Raw genomic sequence first — 19,415 nt, forward strand, 5'->3', positions numbered from 1 at the left:
AAGTCCCACCAGAGGCACAAAGCCAACTTGGCATCAATTTCTCCCAAGCCTAGGAAGGAAGGGAGGCAATGGCAAACCACTTCCAAAATCTTGCCAAGAAAACTTGCAAGGACTAATCCAGGCAGTTGTCAGGAGTCAACACTGCCTTGCAGGCAACTAGAAGGGGCGCAGACAGCCCAATCTCTGGGCAAAAGGCAGTGACTATTGAAAACTCCTGCAAACCGATGATTGTAAAACTGGTTAAATTTTTGTTCCACCTGCTGTGCGCCATTAGCGGGGGCTCCAGTAATGGTGCTATGATAAATAACGATATTAATGATAAATAATATTTAATGATAAATAACCTCCATTAAAAATGTTGCCCTTCCTGGTGAAATAAGTTTTTTGCGAATTTTGTCTTGCTTTTGCAGCATGCAGAACTATCCAAAGAAGAACTAGGACTGATCTAGAGCTGGATCTAGGGTTGACTACTATGTTGAAAGCTCACGATGCTCAGTTAAATAAGGGCTTAGACCATCATCATCATCATAAGTGCATAGAAACTGAGGAAGAGGGCAGTTGTAGGAAGCAAGCTATCCCTTCCTTCCTTCCTTCCTTCCTTCCTTCCTTCCTTCCTTCCTTCCTTCCTTCCTTCCTTCCTTCCCAAGTTTTTCTTCTTTCCCTCCCCCTTCCTTCCCTCCCAAGTTTTCCTTCCTCCTTCCCTGCTCCTTTCTTCCTTCACTCAGTCCCAGATTTTCCTCCTTCCTTCCTTCCTTCCTTCCTTCCTTCCTTCCTTCCTTCCTTCCTTCCTTCCTTCCTTCCTTCCCTCACTCACTCACTCACTCACTCACTCCCAAGTTTTTCCTCCTTCCTCCCTCCCTCTCTCTGGCAAAAGATGCCTGTTTAACACTGGGTCTTTTCTACAAGCACAGCATTGCAAGCTTATGAAATAAATTATATTGGACACTATAAAGTACTACAGATAGTCCTTGACTTACAACAGTTCATTTAATGATCAAAGTTATAATGGCATTGAAAAAAACAGACCTATGACCATTTTTCCCACGACCATGACAGAATCCCCGTGGTCCCATGATCAAATTTCAAATGCTTGACAATTGACTCACATTTATAATGGTTACAGTGTCCCGCGGTCATGTGGTCATTTTTGGTGACCCTCCAGCAAGCAAAATCAATGGGAAAGCCAGGTTCTCTTAACAGCCGTGGTACTAATTTCACAATTGCAGTGATTCACTTAACAGCCGTGGTAAGAAAGTCATAAAATGGGGCTAACTCACTTACCTATCTCACTTAGCAACACAAATGTTGGGCTTACTTGTGGCCATATGTCTAGGACTACCTGTACAGCAGCAACAGGCCCATTGAACACAAATCAGCTACTGTGTGGGGTGAAAAAATGCATCAAAGAAGTACATTTTCCGGATATCCAATTCTGGGAATTTTCTGACGATGGTCATGCCTTTAAAAGTGTCACCAAAAGGACTTGCTATTAAGAAAACTAGTTGGGGAAGAATCGCTTCGAGGTGTTCAAATTACTAAGTGACTTCATGTCTGGCATTGGCTATAAAAGATGAACTAAGATGATTGTGTTTAAATATCTCGCCCTACAAAAGCTACACTAGATAGCCCTCAAGAACACCTTCAACAAAACTGAACCAGGTCAGTTGAAGACCTAACACCTGCCTTCAGGCAACATGGTAAGTTTGGTTAGAGTTAACCTTGGTTTATTGGTTTGTGGGTTAGCACATAGTTTCTGCTTGGTTTCTGGTTCAGTGTACTGGGTGGACTCCAAAAAAATGAATAATTCAACATCCTTGTGTAAATCCAGCCCTGGTGTCCACCAGCCCTTAGGCACCGTAATTTTTGGCAGTGTCTTTAATCTTCTTCCATCGGAAAGCTTTCCTTATTTGCTTGTTCTGAGTGCAAGAGAGTCGTGGGTTGTGGAGGAGATTCCACATTAGCCAAATTTCAGCTATCTTCAGACCATGGACTACCATGAGATCTTTGTAGAAACAAGGATCAAAAGTCTCTAGGTTGGGAGCTGCAGAAGGTTTGGGTATTCCGAAAGTCTTGAACCCTTCGTGCAAGATGGGCTTCAGATTGATCCGTTGCAAGCACATGCCCAAGAAGACATCATCAATTGGGAAGAGTTCCACTTGGGTGCAAGCTTGAGCAAGTTTCTTCAAGGTGCTGATGGACAACAAGAACCCACCACCCCCGGCATAGGCTGGATACATACCTAGCCCATACATTGTTATTGGAATATAGTATTTGCTTTTTCGGATTCGAATCGGTTGTGCATTGTAGATGATGTCCCCAACGAAGAGGTCCTCAGAAGGATTGCAGCTTTCCAGGAAGTTGACAATGTTCTCCATGTTGACGAAAACATCAGCATCCCCTTTGAATATGAACTTGGTCCTGGAACAAAATTCATCAGCCCAGCTTAGGAAATGTATCTCTTTCAAGGTCAAGTTGAAGAAAGTATCCAGAAAGTCCCACAGCAAAATGTCCCGGTACAACTGGCTCTCTTGACGGACCAGAGTTTCCCAAGTCGGCAGCATTGTCTTGTTCTTTGGAACTCCTAGGAGGAAAACTCTTTGGACCTGCAGCCCGTTCACCAGACCTTCTCTCCCCCATGTCTTGCGTACAATCTCACGGCGGTCGAACTCCTCGACCAGCGATTTTATGGCGACGAGCAAAAAAGGCCTCTCTGAGCTTCTCATGCACTTCTTCGGCTGATTAATGAGAAGGTTGAATTTCCTGTTGTCCTTGTTCCTTAGGTAAAGTCTAAAATCAAAGGTGGAAGGAGTCGGGAGGGCCGGATGGGTGACTTGGTCTTCCTGGCTTTCCAACGTGACATCTTTGATAGGCGAGATAATTCTAGGCTCCGATGGGTGACTCTCGACATTTGACTCTTGCTGGAAAACAGGAACACGGAAGTCTCTGTGAGTTGCGGCTGAGGTTTTTTTCTGGCCTTCTGTTTTTTCTTCTCTGTGGGATGAGTGGCCCAGTTGGGAATAGAGCATGGTGAAAAGAGCTACCACCAGGCAAAGTGTGCAGATAGCATCGCTCCTGAGTTGAACTCTCATCATTTCCAGGAATTTTAAAGAAATATCCAACGTAGCACGACTAGGGGAAATCTTTGCTGGCCAGGTCCATCTGCAAATACAGACACTGTAGGTTAGTACAAGTTTTGCCACGTCATTCAGAATCTCAAAAATGTCCTCCACTCAGCACAGGGATATTAAACATAACTTCATCCTAATTCATTAAATGTACTGTATATGCCCGTGATGGTGAATTTATGGCATGCATGCCGGAAGTGGCACACAGAGCCGTCACCCATTGCTCTTCCAGGTTCCTGCGTGCCTGCCAGCGGATCTCCACATGCTCAGGAGCGGCAGAAACCGGAAGAGCAGCCGTCTGGTGTGCACGTATGTGCTGGGAAGATGATCTTCTGGTTTCCGGCACGAACATGCATGTGTGCCAGAAACCAGAAGACCAAGTGGCCAATGTGCATGTGCGCACCGGAAACTGGAAGATCATTTTTCCCGGCACTCGCATGTGCGCCAGGCAGCTGCTCTTCTGATTTCCGGCATGCATACACACGCATGCGCGCGCTCCCATTTCAGCACTCAGTGCTGAAAAGGTTCACCAACACTGGTACATGCTGTTCAATTCCCAGGGACTTTGAGTTAAGTTAGCAACAATAACTTAATAGAGCCTGTTTCATTTTTTAAACACTGTTCAAGTTCATGTTTCAGTTAGACAGTTCATCTATCCTCATTTACTTCTCTGAACATTCAATAGATGGTAGAAAAAATCAAGCCAAACCAAACTCATCCAATGGTTACTACCACTATCTGATCATTAGGAAGCAACATAATTGTCCACAGCACTAAATACATGACACCAGAGCAGGGGTGAAACGCTCCCAGTTCTGACGGTAGCGATTGTGGCCGGTGGTTTGGCGATCCGGTAGCGATCACTGAACCACCGGCGACACCCCGTTCGCTCGCGCGCAGGGCGTGTGGACTTCCGATTTCACCCCTGATTTCACTCTGCATCAGATGGTGTAGAAAACAGTCTTGAGGAACAGGAAGAATAGCTACAATAACACAACAGTCAGATACAGGAAATCCTTGAGCTACAGCAATAATGAAGCCTGTCTCAAGTCATTAAGCAAATGTGGCACTGACGAGTGTGAAAGTGTCATAAATGCAAACACTGCAGTAGTTAAGCAAACCCATTGCATCCTGTGAGTAGTGTGAATCAAAGGGCAAAGACATTTTATGAGGTTCCTTGCCAAGCAAGAGAGTAAGTTCCCTTGATTAAAGATAGCTGGCTGCAACCTGATATAAAAAAATGGCCCTGACCCATGGATCCTTTGTTGGGATCAACTGTCTGATTTCTGCTTCTTGCATGATGTTCATGAGGATTTGGCTTGGGCAATTTTGACCACTGGACTGCCTTAACAGTCCCTGATCTGGATCTTGAATGTCTGGATTAAATTTGGACTGTTGTTCTACACACTCCTGTTAAAAGCAAGTCATTCAGAGACCCTATTTTGGTTAGCATTCCTTGTTTGCAGTGATTTCCTTGACCTTGAGTGAACTGCAAATTTCCATAGCAATTTTGCGTGTGAGTGCATAATTGAAACAAAAAAAGAGTACAGATCCTCTTCTGTATCTAATATCTACATCCCATTGGCCTCTGTGGTTGCTTTAAGAACAATCTTCAAGAGGGGAGCAGCTTTCACTCCTCAGAATTGGATCTGAGGAGGTTGCAGATTAAGAGTTGGAAGGGACCTTCTAGGTCATCTAGTCCAACACACACCCCCAAGCAGGAAACCCTACACCATTTCTGACAGATGGCAGTCCATTCTCTTCTTGAAAGCTTTCAGAGATGAAGCTTCTACAACTTCTGAAGGCAACTTCTGTTCCACTGGTTGATTGCTTTCGCAGTCAGAAAAATTCTCCTTATTTCTAGGTTGAATCTCTCCTTGGTCAGTTTCCACCCATTGTTCCTGAATCTAGGTTCCTTACTCTAGAACCATGATGGTGAACTATGGCATGCGTGCCACAGCACCCTCTCTGTGGGCACACGAGCCGTCACCCCAGTTCAGTTTTTTTTTTTGTTTACATTTATATCCCGCCATGCATGTGCCTCCCACCGGCCAGCTAGTCGTGGGGTCTCTGATGTACATGCGCAGTGGGAGGGGCGCATGCAGAGGGTCACGTGTGCATGCACAGGGTTGGGCGCATGAGGGATGTGCACATGCACGGGCTGCGCGCACATTGCATTTTGTGGGTTCGGGCATACGCATTTTTGTGCACGCACTTTGGGCACTCGGTCCGGAAAAGGTTAGCCATCACTGCTCTAGAAGGTTTCTCAGCAGAAAGATGGCACTGAGCTCCTGGTCGATGCTATCACCATCTCAGGACTCAGAAGCCAAAAGAGGTAAGTCAGAATCTGCTTTGTCTGAACTGGATTGAGAAGCTATCGTTCCTCAAGCCTCATTTATCTCTGAATGTCTTGGTGGACTTCTTCTGGGACTTGAAGTCCCCACGTCTTAAAGTTGCAAGTTTGAGGAACGCTGGCCTTGAGGGATTTCACATTCCCATTTCAAGAAAGCATTTCTTTGGATTGGCTGGGATTTCCACGTGGTGGTGGTGGGAATTAAAGATGGAGGTTAGGACTGTGCAGTTGGAAGTCTTGTTCTTTCTAAAATATGTCGCGAGGGTGTAAAAAAGCTGCAGGGATTTAATCATGGAGTTGCAGCTGCCATCTTTACTTTTTTTTAACCTGTTCATAGTGGATGTTCCTTTCCCCCTCAAAAAAAAAAACCCCACAGTGTTTGTTCATTTTTAAGGTATGTAGCCATATAAAAAAATTGGAACAGGGTTGAAATGGTTTTTCACCCTGCACAGATTTTAATTCTGGATCCTGCCGGGCTGATCACTATCCTGTGCCAAATAGTAATTTTTCGTGTGACAGAAGAGGGAGAAATAATGACTCACCAGCTGTTGAATAATCGTGTCAATTTACCAAAATAAATATAATTTAAATTTGATCGAGGTTTTGCTTAGGATTTTAGAAACTGGAAACACTTTAGGAAAACAAAGAATAAATTATATTCTGGCCTTGCTTCTTTTCTTTTTCTTTGTGGTTTCTGGCATACTCAACAGAACTCGATTTTAATCGTAATTTTAAATTACCAATACAGGGCTACAAGATGCTGAACAACCACGAGGTGGCAGCAAAGGATTGCAGATTTGTTCTCTCTTTGCCACCCCCTGTTGCTTGGCTAGATTTCTGCAACCTAAGTACTACACTTCCTAGCAAAAGCTGTGTATCTGTTCTTTCTACTTCCCATTCTGGTAAAATAAAAAGCATGTTCCTAGGAAGATGGCAGCAGGTAGCAGATCTGAAAAGCGAAGTAAGTTTAGACCTGGTTAATATTTGGAGGGCAACCATCCACAATTCTCAGAGCTATAGCGTCAAATGAGAGTCAAAGAACATCCTACAGAAATGCAAATTAATTACTGATGTCAAGAAAATGACATGGATGAATAACAGGATGAATAACATAACATGAAGGCCTTCTAATTTAACACCCTGCTCAAGAGGGAGACCCTATACTATTTTATTTGTTTATTCATCAAGCAAAATTGCGAGCTTAAGACACATCTATTCATTTGCGCAGGACTGGACTAGGGTTTTAAATTTTTAATGACTAAATTTTAGCTTTGGTTTTAAATTGGGTTTTACTATTTATATCTGATTTTAAATATTTGGCCTTTATAATAAGTTTTTTAGCTGAATGTTTTATTTTGTATATTTCTGTGTTTTTATATGGCTGTACACCGTCCTGAGTCCTTAGGGAGATAGGGCGGTATAAAAATACGAATAAATAAATAAATAAATAAATAAATAAATAAATAAATAAATTTACAAATTCAAACGAACAAAATGAAAAAAACTAAAATGTGACAGGGTCAATAAGCACGTTAGTGCACTTATGCATGCCCTCTTAGGAACCTCTTACATATGAGATGAAATCCACAGAAGTTAAGTAGGAATTAAAATTGCAAAAGTTAAAATCGGCCATCCCAGACAAGTGGCTGTCCAGTCTCTTCTTAAAATCCTCACCCACAACCTCTGGAGGCGAGCTGTTCCACTGGTTAATTTTTCTCACTATTAGGAAATTTCTCCTTGGTTCTAGGTTGTTTCTCTCCTTGATTAGTTTCCATCCATTGTTTCTTGTCTTGTCTTTTGGTGCTTTGGAAAATAAATTGAGCCCCTCTTCTTTGTGACAGACACTCAAATATAGGAAGACCGCTATCATGTCACCCCTCGTCCTTCTTTTCACTAAACTAGACATACCCAATTCCTGCAATTGTTATTCATATGTTTTAGCCTCCAATCCCTGAATCATCCTGGTTGCTCTTCTTTGCACTCTTCAGAGCCTCAACATCTTTTTTATACTGTGGTGACCAAAACTGGATGCAGTATTCCAAGTGTGGCCTTTTTTTTTGTTTTTGTTTACATTTATACCCCGCCCTTCTCCGAAGACTCAGGGCGGCTTACAATGTATAGGGCAATAGTCTCATTCTATTTGTATATATTTACAAAGTCAACTTATTGCCCCCCCAACAATCTGGGTCCTCATTTTACCTACCTTATAAAGGATGGAAGGCTGAGTCAACCTTGGGCCGGGCTCGAACCTGCAGTAATTGCAGGCTTTGTGTTCTTAATAACAGGCCTTACCAGGCAGAGCTAAACCGGCCTTGAATTTGAGGTTACCAAAGTCAAGTATGACTTAACGTCTTGACTTTTGGAGGACATGTAAAAACTTTACTTGTTCATTTCTTTAGTATCTTTTGAGTCCACCCAATAAGCCGAGTCCCACCCTTTGGACTCAACTGCTCAGTCTTGATTTATACAAACTGTGCTGTTTTATGAAAGAGAAATATTCTGAATACGTTTATAAAACTTTTTCTAGTCCAGGCAGAGAATTTAATGCAGGATACAAGATTTGTTCAGCTAATAGAAAGGCCCAGCGATGTTGAACCCTGGATTAAAGAGGATTTCAGTGTAGAGCTGGCTTGACTTTAAGATTCAGGATACAAATGACAACTTTGGATGTGATTCTTGGCTTTCTTCACACTGTAAGTCAATAAACTCAGGCCTTGGAACCCACTCTTGTGAGAAGACACGCCAATGTTTCCATGATTGAACAGATTTTGTTGGCCAATATCTCGGAGATCATAGAAAGCAGGCCAACCTCTTGTGTTTTCAGCAACAATGGTCTCTCCCAGGCCAGGACCACCTTTAAAATATCAGAGCGAAGGCCAACAAATAGAAAGACAAGACATTTCTAACTAGAAATCTTGTTAGGAAAGCACAGCAGGGACCATTTTCTTGATTCATGGTAAATTTGGTTGAAACCAGATCCCAAGCTACATTAGAAGAAAATAACCAATAACAGAATAAGAGTTGGAAGGGACCTTGGAGGCTTTCTAGTCCAACCCCCTGCCCATGGCAGGAGACTCTATACCATTCCAGACAAATGGCTTTCCAGTCTCTTCTTGAAAACCTCCAGTGATGGAGCACACACAACTTCTGGAGGCAGGCCGTTCCACTGGTTAATTGTTCTCACTGTCGGGAATTTTCTCCTCTTCTTGATTAGTTTTCATCCATTGTTTCTTGTCTTGCCATTTAGTGCTTTGGAAAATAGGTTGAACCCCTCTTCTCTGTGGCAGCCCCATAAATATTAGAACACTGCTATCATGTCTCCCCTTTCACTATAATAGACATACCCAATTTCTTCAACCTTAGCCTCCAGGCCAGAGATGGTATTCAGCCGGTTCTGATCGGTTCTGACAAACCAGTAGCGGAAATTTTGTAGTAGTTTGGAGAACTGGCAAATACCACCTCTGACTGGCCCCGCCCCCCATCTATTCGCTGCCTCCCGGGTCCAAGCTAATTGGAGTCCCAACTGATCGTCTGGGTCTTCTTTTGTTGCCCTGCACAGGAGAACAGAGCCGGAAAGCAGGCTAGTGGGGTGGGGAGGGAATGGAGACTTTGCAGATTTTGACCTTCCCCTGCCACGCCCACCAAGCCACGCCCATGGAACCGGTAATAAAGAATTTTGAATCCCACCACTGCTCCAGGCCCTTAATCATCTTTAGTTGCTCTTCTCTGCAAAAGGTGTTCCAGAGGCTCAATGTCTTTTTTATAATGTGGTGACCAAAACTGGATGGGGTATTCCAAGTATGGTCTTACCAACGCCTTATGAAACAGTATTAGCACGATCTTGACTCTGTCCCTCTGTTTATGCAACCAGGGATTGTATTAGCTTTTCTGGATGCTGTTGCACACTGCTAGCTCATATTTAAGTGATTGTCCACTAGGACTCCAAGGTCCCTCTCACAGTTACTGTTTTTGAGCCAGGTTCCACCTAATTTGATACCTGTACATTTGTTTTGCCCAGTGGTGGGATTCAAGTAATTGAACAACCGGTTCTCTGCCCTAATGATTTCTTCCAATAACCAGTTTGCCAAACTGCTCAGAAAGTTAACAACCGGTTCTCCAGAAGTGGTGCGAACTGGCTGAATCCCACCACTGGTTTTGCCTAAGTGTACAACCTTACTTGTCTCACTGTTGAATTTCATTTTGTTAGATAGGGGCCCGTAGTTCAAGTCTGTTTAGATCCTTCTGGATCCTGAGCCAGAGGTAGTATTCACTTACCTTCGCTACCGGTTTGCTAATATGAGCGTGCATTCACCTCTGCGCATGCGCAGAGCATCAAAAATGAAACGTGATGACATCTGGGTGGGTGGGTAGGTGGAGCCTCCCGCTGCTGCCCCTACTGGTTCACCCAAATCGGATAGAACCAGCTGAATACCACCATTGCCCTTAGCCTATCATCTGGGGTGTGGGCTGTTCCTGCCAGTGTAGTGTCATCTGCAAATTTGATGAAAGTGCTGCAGGGAAAGACAGATTAGCACTCTCAATCTTCTCCAACACGTTTTGCAACTGGCCCCTTCCCGAAAGGCCTTTGTTTCTTCCTTTTTAAAAAAGGGCAAAAATGAGCAAAGGGAGGCTAACCTTTCCTGTCGCATATTAAAGTAGTCAAGGAAGGGACAGCCCATCTAGAATATGGCAGACTGGATTTGCCGAGCATCTGACGCAACTTTTAAAATGATCTGCATCTGGGCTGATTATGCAAAACAGGAAGCCAAGTTCATGCAGAGTTTGAAAAACAATCTGTGCCCGTTCCCCCATTTTCTGACTGTTTTCAATCAAAGCTGCTTAATGAAGGGATAATAGAGAAGAGAGCCAGGGCTGGTTCTGAAGGTCTTCAGTTGGAATTCTGCCTTGAGTTTCCAAACACGAATAGCTTCCAAAATGATATCCACAAACAGCAAAAAGACCAAAAAAACAACAACAAAAAAACCTGCATAAAACTAGAGCTGCCATAAGAGCTGAACTACAAAGCTAGGAAAGACCCAATTTGGGTCAGTCCCCAGGCCCAGAGGTTTTCTCTTCCGAGCTTTCAAACTCATGCTAGAGCCCATTGTCAAGGAACTTTTATGTGTGCTTTGGGCTCTTCTGGGTGTGGTATTCGTTGTGTGTATTTGTTGTGTGTACTAAGTCGTTGGCTGTTGTTTCCTTGTGCTGCCAAGCCCTCGCCTCCTAAGTACTTGATAAGCTGGGAGTAAATCAGCACTCCTGTTTACTGATGAAGGGTCTGTTTCCCAGGCTTCAATCACTTCCCTGGCTGTTTTTGTACCTGCTCGTCCAACAATCTTAGTAGCTGCAAAATTGAATGTATATCCTTGTTTATCACAATGTGAGGCTACCAATGAGTTTGGGTCTCCTTGTCTGACCACTCGCTTGTGTTCTTGCAATCTGGTGGTTAGCTTCCTCCCCGTCTAATCCTACAGGGGCAATCCATGCAGGGGATCCAGTAGATCACTGCTTCCCAACCTTTTAGGCACCAGGGACTGGTTCCGTAGAAAAGGTTTTTCCATGGACCAGAGGGGGCGTGCTTTCACATGCTGCCTCTATCCCATGGATAACGCTTCGTGTGTTTGCGCGGACCAGTTTGCGGCGTGCTGTGGACCGATGCCAGTCCACTGATCAGGGGTTGGCACCCCCTGTGGTAGATTACATTGGAAGTATCTCCCACCTCCAAGCAATCTTTACAATGCATAATTTGGCAGTGGTGTGCGAAGCCCACTTGCAAATTTTGGAAGTTGCATTCTGCTGCTTCCGAAATGTTTTTGATGTATGGCAGGGTATGAATGGTTGCAGGAAGTGGGCCTGGCTAGTCTAATGAAAAGAAGGACCAGGGGAGACATGATAGCAGTCTTCCGATATTTGAGGGCTGTCACAGAGGGGAGGGGGGTCAAGTTATTTTCCAAAGGCCAGACAAGGAATAATGGATGGAAACTGATCAAGGAGAGATTCAACCTAGAAATAAGGAGGAATTTTCTGAGAGTGAGAACAATCAGCCAATGAAACAGAAGATGCCTTCAGAAGTTGTGGGAGCTTCATCACTGGAAGCTTTCAAGAAGAGACTTGACTGCCATTTGTCAGAAATGGCATAAGGTCTCCTGTTTGGGTGGAGGGTTGGACTAGATGACCTACAAGGTCCCTTCCAACTCTCTTAATCTGTAATCTGTAGAAGAATTGTTTCTTCCTTTCTCTCCCCATCATGTTGTGCAGATATCTTGTAACAAATGATTGTGGGTTTTTTACCGCTTTTGAAATCCCAAAGCTGGCTGCCATCTGCTCCAAGGGTTACCCACTGCTAAACTGAGGCAGCCATGCAATGTCGGCTTGTCCTCTGTAACCACGGCTTGGTGGCCACGACCGTAATAAGAGATGCCTCCCTCAAGCTGCGGATTCCTATCTGAGGTTCTTGGCTCTGAGGCCGGAGTCTATTGTTTGTTTCTCCGTGTTTAGCCATACAAAGCAAATTCCTTCTGATGTTTTGCTTGGGAGGGGACCAGATTCTGCTTTAATAGGCCTGTTTAGGAGATGCCATTTTGTTTGCTGCCTCCGTGGGGAAAGCGACGCAGTGCAAAGAAAACCATTTCAGACACAGACTGATTGACTGTCTCTCCCCATTTACCAGCCAAAAAATAAAAAGCAAGATAGGTTGGGGGGAAAGACCCTCTGGCCTTATAAGGGTCTGTCTGTTTTCTTTTCCACATTTCCTGGAATGCTATGCCAGGCTTGTGTTCTCTGCAGCTTCTCTATATATTACGAAGAGGTGGAGGGAGAGTTGTTTAAATTCTGTACCACAAGCCAGGGTTTTGATATTTCGTCCCGGGAAAAGTGAAAATGTGCACATTCACCCATATTTTCAATAAATCACTAGAGATGTGTTATGTTCCTTCTTGCTTCAAACGCTCTACCATCATCCCAGTGCCGAAGAAGCCCACCATCAAGGAACTGAATGACTACAGACCAGTTGCTTTAACATCTGTAGTCATGAAAACCTTTGAAAGGCTAGTGCTTTCCTACCTGAAAACCATCACGGATCCGCTGTTAGACCCCTTGCAATTTGCATACCGAGCAAATAGATCAACAGATGATGCTGTTAATATGGCTCTGCACTACATCCTACAACATCTTGAGTCTCCAAAGACCTATGCAAGGGTCCTTTTTGTAGACTTTAGTTCAGCATTCAATACCATCATTCCAGACATTCTTCTAACTAAGCTAAACCAGCTACGGGTACCGGAACAGACTTGTAAGTGGATCACAAGCTTCCTAACAAACAGGAAACAGCAGGTGAAGCTAAGCAAGATCACATCAAATACCTGTACAATTAGCACAGGGGCCCCCCAAGGCTGTGTGCTCTCCCCACTTCTCTTCTCTCTGTATACCAATGACTGCATCTCCAATGATCCATCTGTTAAGCTACTGAAGTTCGCAGATGACACAACAGTGATTGGTCTCATTCGAGACAATGACGAATCCGCATATAGACGAGAGGTCGGACGACTAACCTTGTGGTGCAACCAAAACAATCTGGAACTGAACACACTCAAAACTGTAGAAATGGTGGTAGACTTTAGGAAAAACCCTTCCATACTTCCACCTCTCACAATACTTGACAACACAGTATCAACAGTAGAAACCTTCAAATTTCTGGGTTCTATCATATCGCAAGATCTCAAATGGACAGCTAACATCAAAAACATCATTAAAAAAGGACAACAAAGAATGTTCTTTCTGCGCCAACTCAGTAAGCTCAAACTGCCCAAGGAGCTGCTGATCCAATTCTACAGAGGAATTATTGAGTCTGTCATTTGCACCTCTATAACTGTCTGGTTCGGTTCTGCAACCCAACAAGAAAAACACAGACTTCAGAGGATAATTAGAACTGCAGAAAAAATAATTGCTACCAACCTGCCTTCCATTGAGGACCTGTATACTGCACGAATCAAGAAGAGGGCCGTGAAAATATTTGCAGATCCCTCGCATCCTGGACATAAACTGTTTCAACTCCTACCCTCAAAACGACGCTATAGAGCACTGCACACCAGAACAACTAGACACAAGAACAGTTTTTCCCCGAAGGCCATCACTCTGCTAAACAAATAATTCCCTCAACACTGTCAGACTATTTACTGAATCTGCACTACTATTAATCGTTTCATAGTTCCCATCACCAATCTCTTTCCACTTATGACTGTATGACTATAACTTGTTGCTGGCAATCCTTATGATTTATATTGATATATTGATCATCAATTGTGTTGTAAATGTTGTACCTTGATGAACGTATCTTTTCTTTTATGTACACTGAGAGCATATGCACCAAGACAAATTCCTTGTGTGTCCAATCACACTTGGCCAATAAAATTCTATTCTATTCTATTCTATTCTATTCTATTCTATTCTATTCTATTCTATTCTATTCTTTCCCTAGAGACCCTCTAATATCCCCTTATTTCACATTTCTTGAAGGATTGGCACTTATTCAATGGCTCTTTTGGCATAACACACTCAAACCCAGTTAGTTAAAAACCTAGTGAGTTGCATTCGCATCGTAGTTTGTTTGCTGTTCTATCATAACTTAGTGCTTTGGTAAATCTAGAAGGCTGAATTGGTTAATTACAGTAGTGGCCAAAATTGTGGAAACCTTTTGGGAAAAGTGTATTTGTGCGGTTTGATGGCTAATAACACCACTTTTTTTGTGAGTTTCAAATAATGATATTCCATTGCTGAAATGGCCTGGGAATAGCCCAGACCTTAACCCAATTGCAAATCTATGGAGCCAACTAAAGAAATTCGTTAGTCAGAAGTGACCCAGCAATAAAACCCAATTAATAGAAGCAATCATTCAATCTTGGTTTCCCATTATAACAGCTGCAGAACTAAAAGACTTTGTTCACTCTATGGGAAGATGTTGTAAGGCTGTAAATTCATGTTAAAGATTACCCAACTAAGTATTAACTGACATGGTGACAATTTTTGTGTATCTCGTTTTTTCTACGTTTCACTTTTCTTCTTTACATTGTAACTGTTATTCTAGTAGCAAATCCTTCTTAAAAATTATTGCATTACATTCTTGATTAACTCATCTTTCCTCTGATATATAATTTTATGGTACTACTCTCAAAAAAAGTGATGTTATTACCTAGTTTTAGAAAATACACTTTTCCCAAAAGGTTTTCACAATTTTGGCCACTACTGTATGGGTCAATTATTGCAAAAACCCAGAAAATAAGTCAAATACAGGTAATCCTAAACTTATTTTTTTAGTGAATGTTTGAAGTTACAATAGCACTGAAAAAGGTGGCTTGTGACTGTTTTTCACATTTATGACTATTGCAACGTGGTCATAAGATCAAAATTTGTAGACACTTGGCAACTGGTGTGTATTTATGATGGCATGAGTCAAGTGACTCTTTTTTGCAACCTCCTGACAAGCAAAAATCAACGGGGAAGCCAGATTCATTAACAACCAGGCTACTATCTTAACAAATGCTGTGATTTATGTAACAACGGTGGCAAGGAAGGTCATAAAATTGGGGCAAAATTCACTTAATAGCTGAATTTGCTTAGCCACAAAAACGTTTGGCTCAATTGTGGTTGTTATGTCAATTTAAGAAACAGGTTAAGAGCATGATAGGAACATGATAAATATATTCAGCACATGCTTCCAGAAGACTCTGCTTAGCATGCTGTAAAGGCAAGCAAAAAATTCAGCAGAGATTCCAGAATAAGGAGTTTGCACGCTATTTGAAGGTGACTCACGTCCACGTAGCCTTTGCACGTCTACTTTTGCTCAAATTCAGTGGAGCTGAAGATGGGTGTGTTGGGCTACACTCTGAAAAGCTTGATCGGATGCAACCATTTTAAAAAAATGATAGATTCAGCATCATCTGCGGAATAAATCACGATGTATGATAGATATAATTTATATATTATAATTAATATCAGAATTATAATTGATTTTTTAAAGCCATGACAGCTCACTATTTTCATGCTCTTCCTTCTCGTAATCTGTCCATGATTTGATGGGAAACAAAAAATATATTTTGAATATTAGCTCATCTTTGTTAAAATCTCTTGTAGGCAATATTGATATTGTTGCCCTTTAATCCCTTTGAATTAAAACAATGTTATAGCTCTGATTAAAAAGAACAGTTAAAAATATTAGTGAAGTACCACCAAAATGAATATGATTCTAGAAGTTAACAGTCATTTACAATAAGACTTTAAAAGCCTTCGTCAAAACAGAAGCAGTGCTTCAGAAAGTTTCCTCCTAGTACTTTAAAAAAATAGTACTCTAGCATTATATGCTTTTGGACTTTTTTTTAACGTAAAAGAGATGAGGTTTTAATCATTGTAAAATTATAACTGTTAGTATTTGATTTAGCATTACAGCATTATAATGCTAGTATGTTAAATGTTGCTCCTATGTTTTAGCACTAATTAAAAGACTAAGAGAAACAAGCAATTAAGGACAACAACTATAAAGATTAAAGTGAACATGTGCTCAATTTCCCTGCTCAACTTTAAAAAAAACCAGTTAAATCATTCTCAGGCAAACCAAGCTTTTTTGTTTCGAACCCCCCTAAAAAATCAAATTTCTACTTTTAATAAATTGAATTTGAATAAAATACCTGAGACTTGTCTTGTTTCAAGGAAGTATGCTGACAAACTTCCATAATCACAGAAAATGTTTAGAACAGCATTCCTTAATCTTGGTAACTTTTAAGAGGTTTGGAGTTCAACTCTCAAAATTCCGCAGCCAGCCTTTATTTATTTATATATTATAATTTATATGCTGTTAAGCAAGCTATAAATAGTCCTCGACCTACGATCGAAATTGGGACCAGGATTGCCACTGCTAAGCAAGTTGGTTGTTAAGTGAGTTAAATGCCCAACGTTACGACCTTTTCACCATTGTTGTTAAGAAAATCACTGCAGCCAGTAAGTGAATCACACTGCTGTTAAGTGAATCCAGCTATTCCCATTGACGTTGCTTGATGGACGTTGGCTGGGAAAGGTCTCAAATGGCGACATTGCAGATATGTATTGATTGCCATGTGCCCAAATTTTGATCATGTGACGAGGATGCTGTAATGGTCATAAATGCGAGGACTAGTCATAAGGCATTTTTACACAGTTCTGCTATAACATTGACTAGTTGCTAAAGGAATGGGTGTAAGTCAGGAAGTATCTTACTGCATCTCACAATTGATTCACTCTGTTGCCTTCACTTTTAAGAGACCATACAGTTTTAAATCACTATATTTGGTACGTTTTAATAGCAATAGCAATGGCACTTAGACTTATATACTGCTTTCCAGTGCTTTCCAGCCCTTTCTAAGCAGTTTACTATTGCCCCCGACAATCTTAGGTCCTCATTTTACTCACCTCGGAAGGATGGAAGTCTGAGTCAACCCTGAGCCTGGTGAGATTCGAACTGCCAAATTTCAGGCAGCTGGCAGTCAGCAGAAGTAGCCTGCACTATAACCACTACGCCATTGTGGCTCATAATAGTTGCTAAAGGAAGGTTGTAAGTCAAGGACTGCCTGTATTTTAAATTAAAATGTGCCTGCCTAACTCTATTCTCCGTGTCAGCAGCTCAACCCAGAGTTGGCTTTCTTCAAAATTTAACAGAATAGCAGAGTTAGAAGGGACTTTGGAGGTCTTCTAGTCCAACCCCCTGCTCGAAGAGAAAACCCTGAATCATTTCAGACAAATTGCTCTTCTTAAAAGCCTCCAGTGATGGAGCACCCACAACTTCTGGAGACCAGCAGTTCAGAGGTGGGTTTCAGCAGGTTCTGACCAGTTCTGGAGAACCGGTAGCGGAAATTTTGAATAGTTCGGGGAACCCGTAGTAAAAATTCTGACTGGCCCCGCCCCCATCTATTCTCTGCCTCTCAAGTCCCAGCTGATCGGGAGGAAATGGGGATTTTGCAGTAACCTTCCCCTGGAGGTTACTCCTTCCTCTGCCACGCCCATCAAGCCACTCTCACCAAGCCATGCCACACCCACAGAACCAGTAGTAAACATTTTTGAGACCCACCACTGAAGCAATTCCACTGGTTGATTGTTCTCACTGTTAGGAAATTTCTCCCCAGTTCTAGGTTGAATCTCTCTTTGATGAGCTTCCATCCGTTACTTCTTGTCTTACCTTCTGGTACTTTGGAAAATAAGTCAACCCACTCCTCCCCATCACAAGCCCCTAAAATATTGGAAGACAGCTATCATGCATGTCACCCTTATTCATTTTTTTCATTAGATTTCCACTGGTTAATTGTTCTCATTGTTAGGAAATTTCTCCTTAATTCTAAGTTGCTTCTCTCCTTGATTCAAGGTGGCAATATCTGATATCTTTCATAAATCTCATTGCTCTCCTGCAGAGAACTAGAAAAGGGGTGTGGGGAGAGATAATGTGGGAGAAAATATTACTCATAAAAACCCCAACTGCATTTTTGGTCTTTTTTCAGCTTCCCCATTGCATGCATACGCAGGCATCAATTTCCAGGAATATTAGTCTGGCTGAAGTTAAGAGTGAATTGCAAAATAGCTTCTTCTGCATTTTTGCTGTTTGGAATGCAAAGTCCCTTTTTAAAATTAATTTATTGTTTTATCATAGATTTAAATGTTAAATTCCATTGAGCACTTTTTCCTCTTTTTTTTTGTACACTATTTTTTGCTTTTTGTTGTTGTTAGGGTTGAATGCATGCTTTCGTTTTGTTGATTTTACTTATTGTATTTTACTCCTTAGGGATGCAAAGTTCTTAAATCTATGATGCAGGGGAGAAGGGCTTCTTGTTTGGGGGGGGGGTGGCTTTTGGGTAGACGTGTCCTTAAAATTTGGAAACACTTGGAAAATAAACCCTTTTTTTCTTGACTCCCTGGGAGATCAGCTCAGTCCTGCCCCCTCTTCAAGAGAAGTGGGGGAGTCGATTTTGGAGTAGTGGGGATCTTTACGCCCCTTTGCTGATGGTGGGGAAGCAAGGGGGAAAACACCCCGCCCTGAAATATTGCAGGGGGTCAAGAGAAAAGCAGGACCTCTCCTTTCCAAATGTGTCAGTCACGCAGCCCAAGCAAATCCTCCCAATCCAGAGCAAAACCTCCACTCTTACCTCTACAGCATTCCCAACGTCCGCCTCTGTTCCATAAGGCTCCTCTGTCCCATGGTTGCCAAGTTGGCACATCTGGATTGTGTTAGTTCTGGCATTCCCCTTGACGTATAGCTTGGGAAACGTAGGCGAGCTGTAGCAAAGAAGCTTCGATTTCCTTCTGGTGCATTTCACCGAGGATCCTGCTTTCTCTAAACAGGATTACATGGGAACAGGTCTCGCTGGCCTCCTCCTCCACCCCCCCTCTTCCCCAACTCCTGATCAAAGCTGCTTTCCTGCACGGTGCGCTCACCAAAGAGAGAAAATCTCCGCTCTGCCTAAAGCCAGGCAGCTGAGCTGGCCTCTGGTCCTGCTCACGTGACATCTGAGCAGATGTTTCGGGTCAAAAAGGCTTGTCTATGTACTTGGTAGCCTGCCCCATACAGATGTTTGCCAGCAGCAGCAGCAGCAGCAGCAAAAAAAAAGTTGGCACAACCTGTGTGCAGATGGGGATTGTTCGGTACACAGAACCTCTGCTGGATTGCCTTACCAGAACTGGATGGACTATTCGGCTATTTTTTCCTTTTTAAAAAAAATATCAGTCATAGTACACTTCTGGCAGAATTTCCACCTTTGAAGGGAGGGGAGTTTTTAGTTCTGCCACAGACACCCCCCAAGTTCAAGGCTTAGAGTGCTTTCTAAGCCAGAAGACACTCACACATGCATAGATAGCGGGTGGCTTAAAGAATATAAATGCTTTTGTTTCCACATGGAAACAACGCTTCTGAGACCACTTGTGCTTGA

At 42.5% G+C, this 19,415-nt stretch overlaps 1 protein-coding gene across 1 annotated transcript; it reads right to left on the minus strand.

The window, feature by feature from the left end:
- Positions 1 to 968: 968 nt before the first annotated feature.
- On the minus strand, positions 969 to 19,342 carry B3GNT9 (UDP-GlcNAc:betaGal beta-1,3-N-acetylglucosaminyltransferase 9). The gene is made up of 3 exons (XM_058154725.1): positions 18,636 to 19,342; positions 16,431 to 16,614; positions 969 to 3,159 (listed from the first exon to the last, which is right to left on the minus strand). The coding sequence occupies exons 2-3, from the start codon at positions 16,439 to 16,441 to the stop codon at positions 1,848 to 1,850; spliced, it is 1,323 nt and encodes a 440-aa protein (XP_058010708.1). The 5' UTR covers positions 16,442 to 16,614; positions 18,636 to 19,342; the 3' UTR covers positions 969 to 1,847.
- Positions 19,343 to 19,415: the final 73 nt, after the last annotated feature.

The sequence above is a fragment of the Ahaetulla prasina genome, chromosome 12, assembly GCF_028640845.1.
Source record: "Ahaetulla prasina isolate Xishuangbanna chromosome 12, ASM2864084v1, whole genome shotgun sequence".
NCBI lineage: Eukaryota > Metazoa > Chordata > Lepidosauria > Squamata > Colubridae > Ahaetulla > Ahaetulla prasina.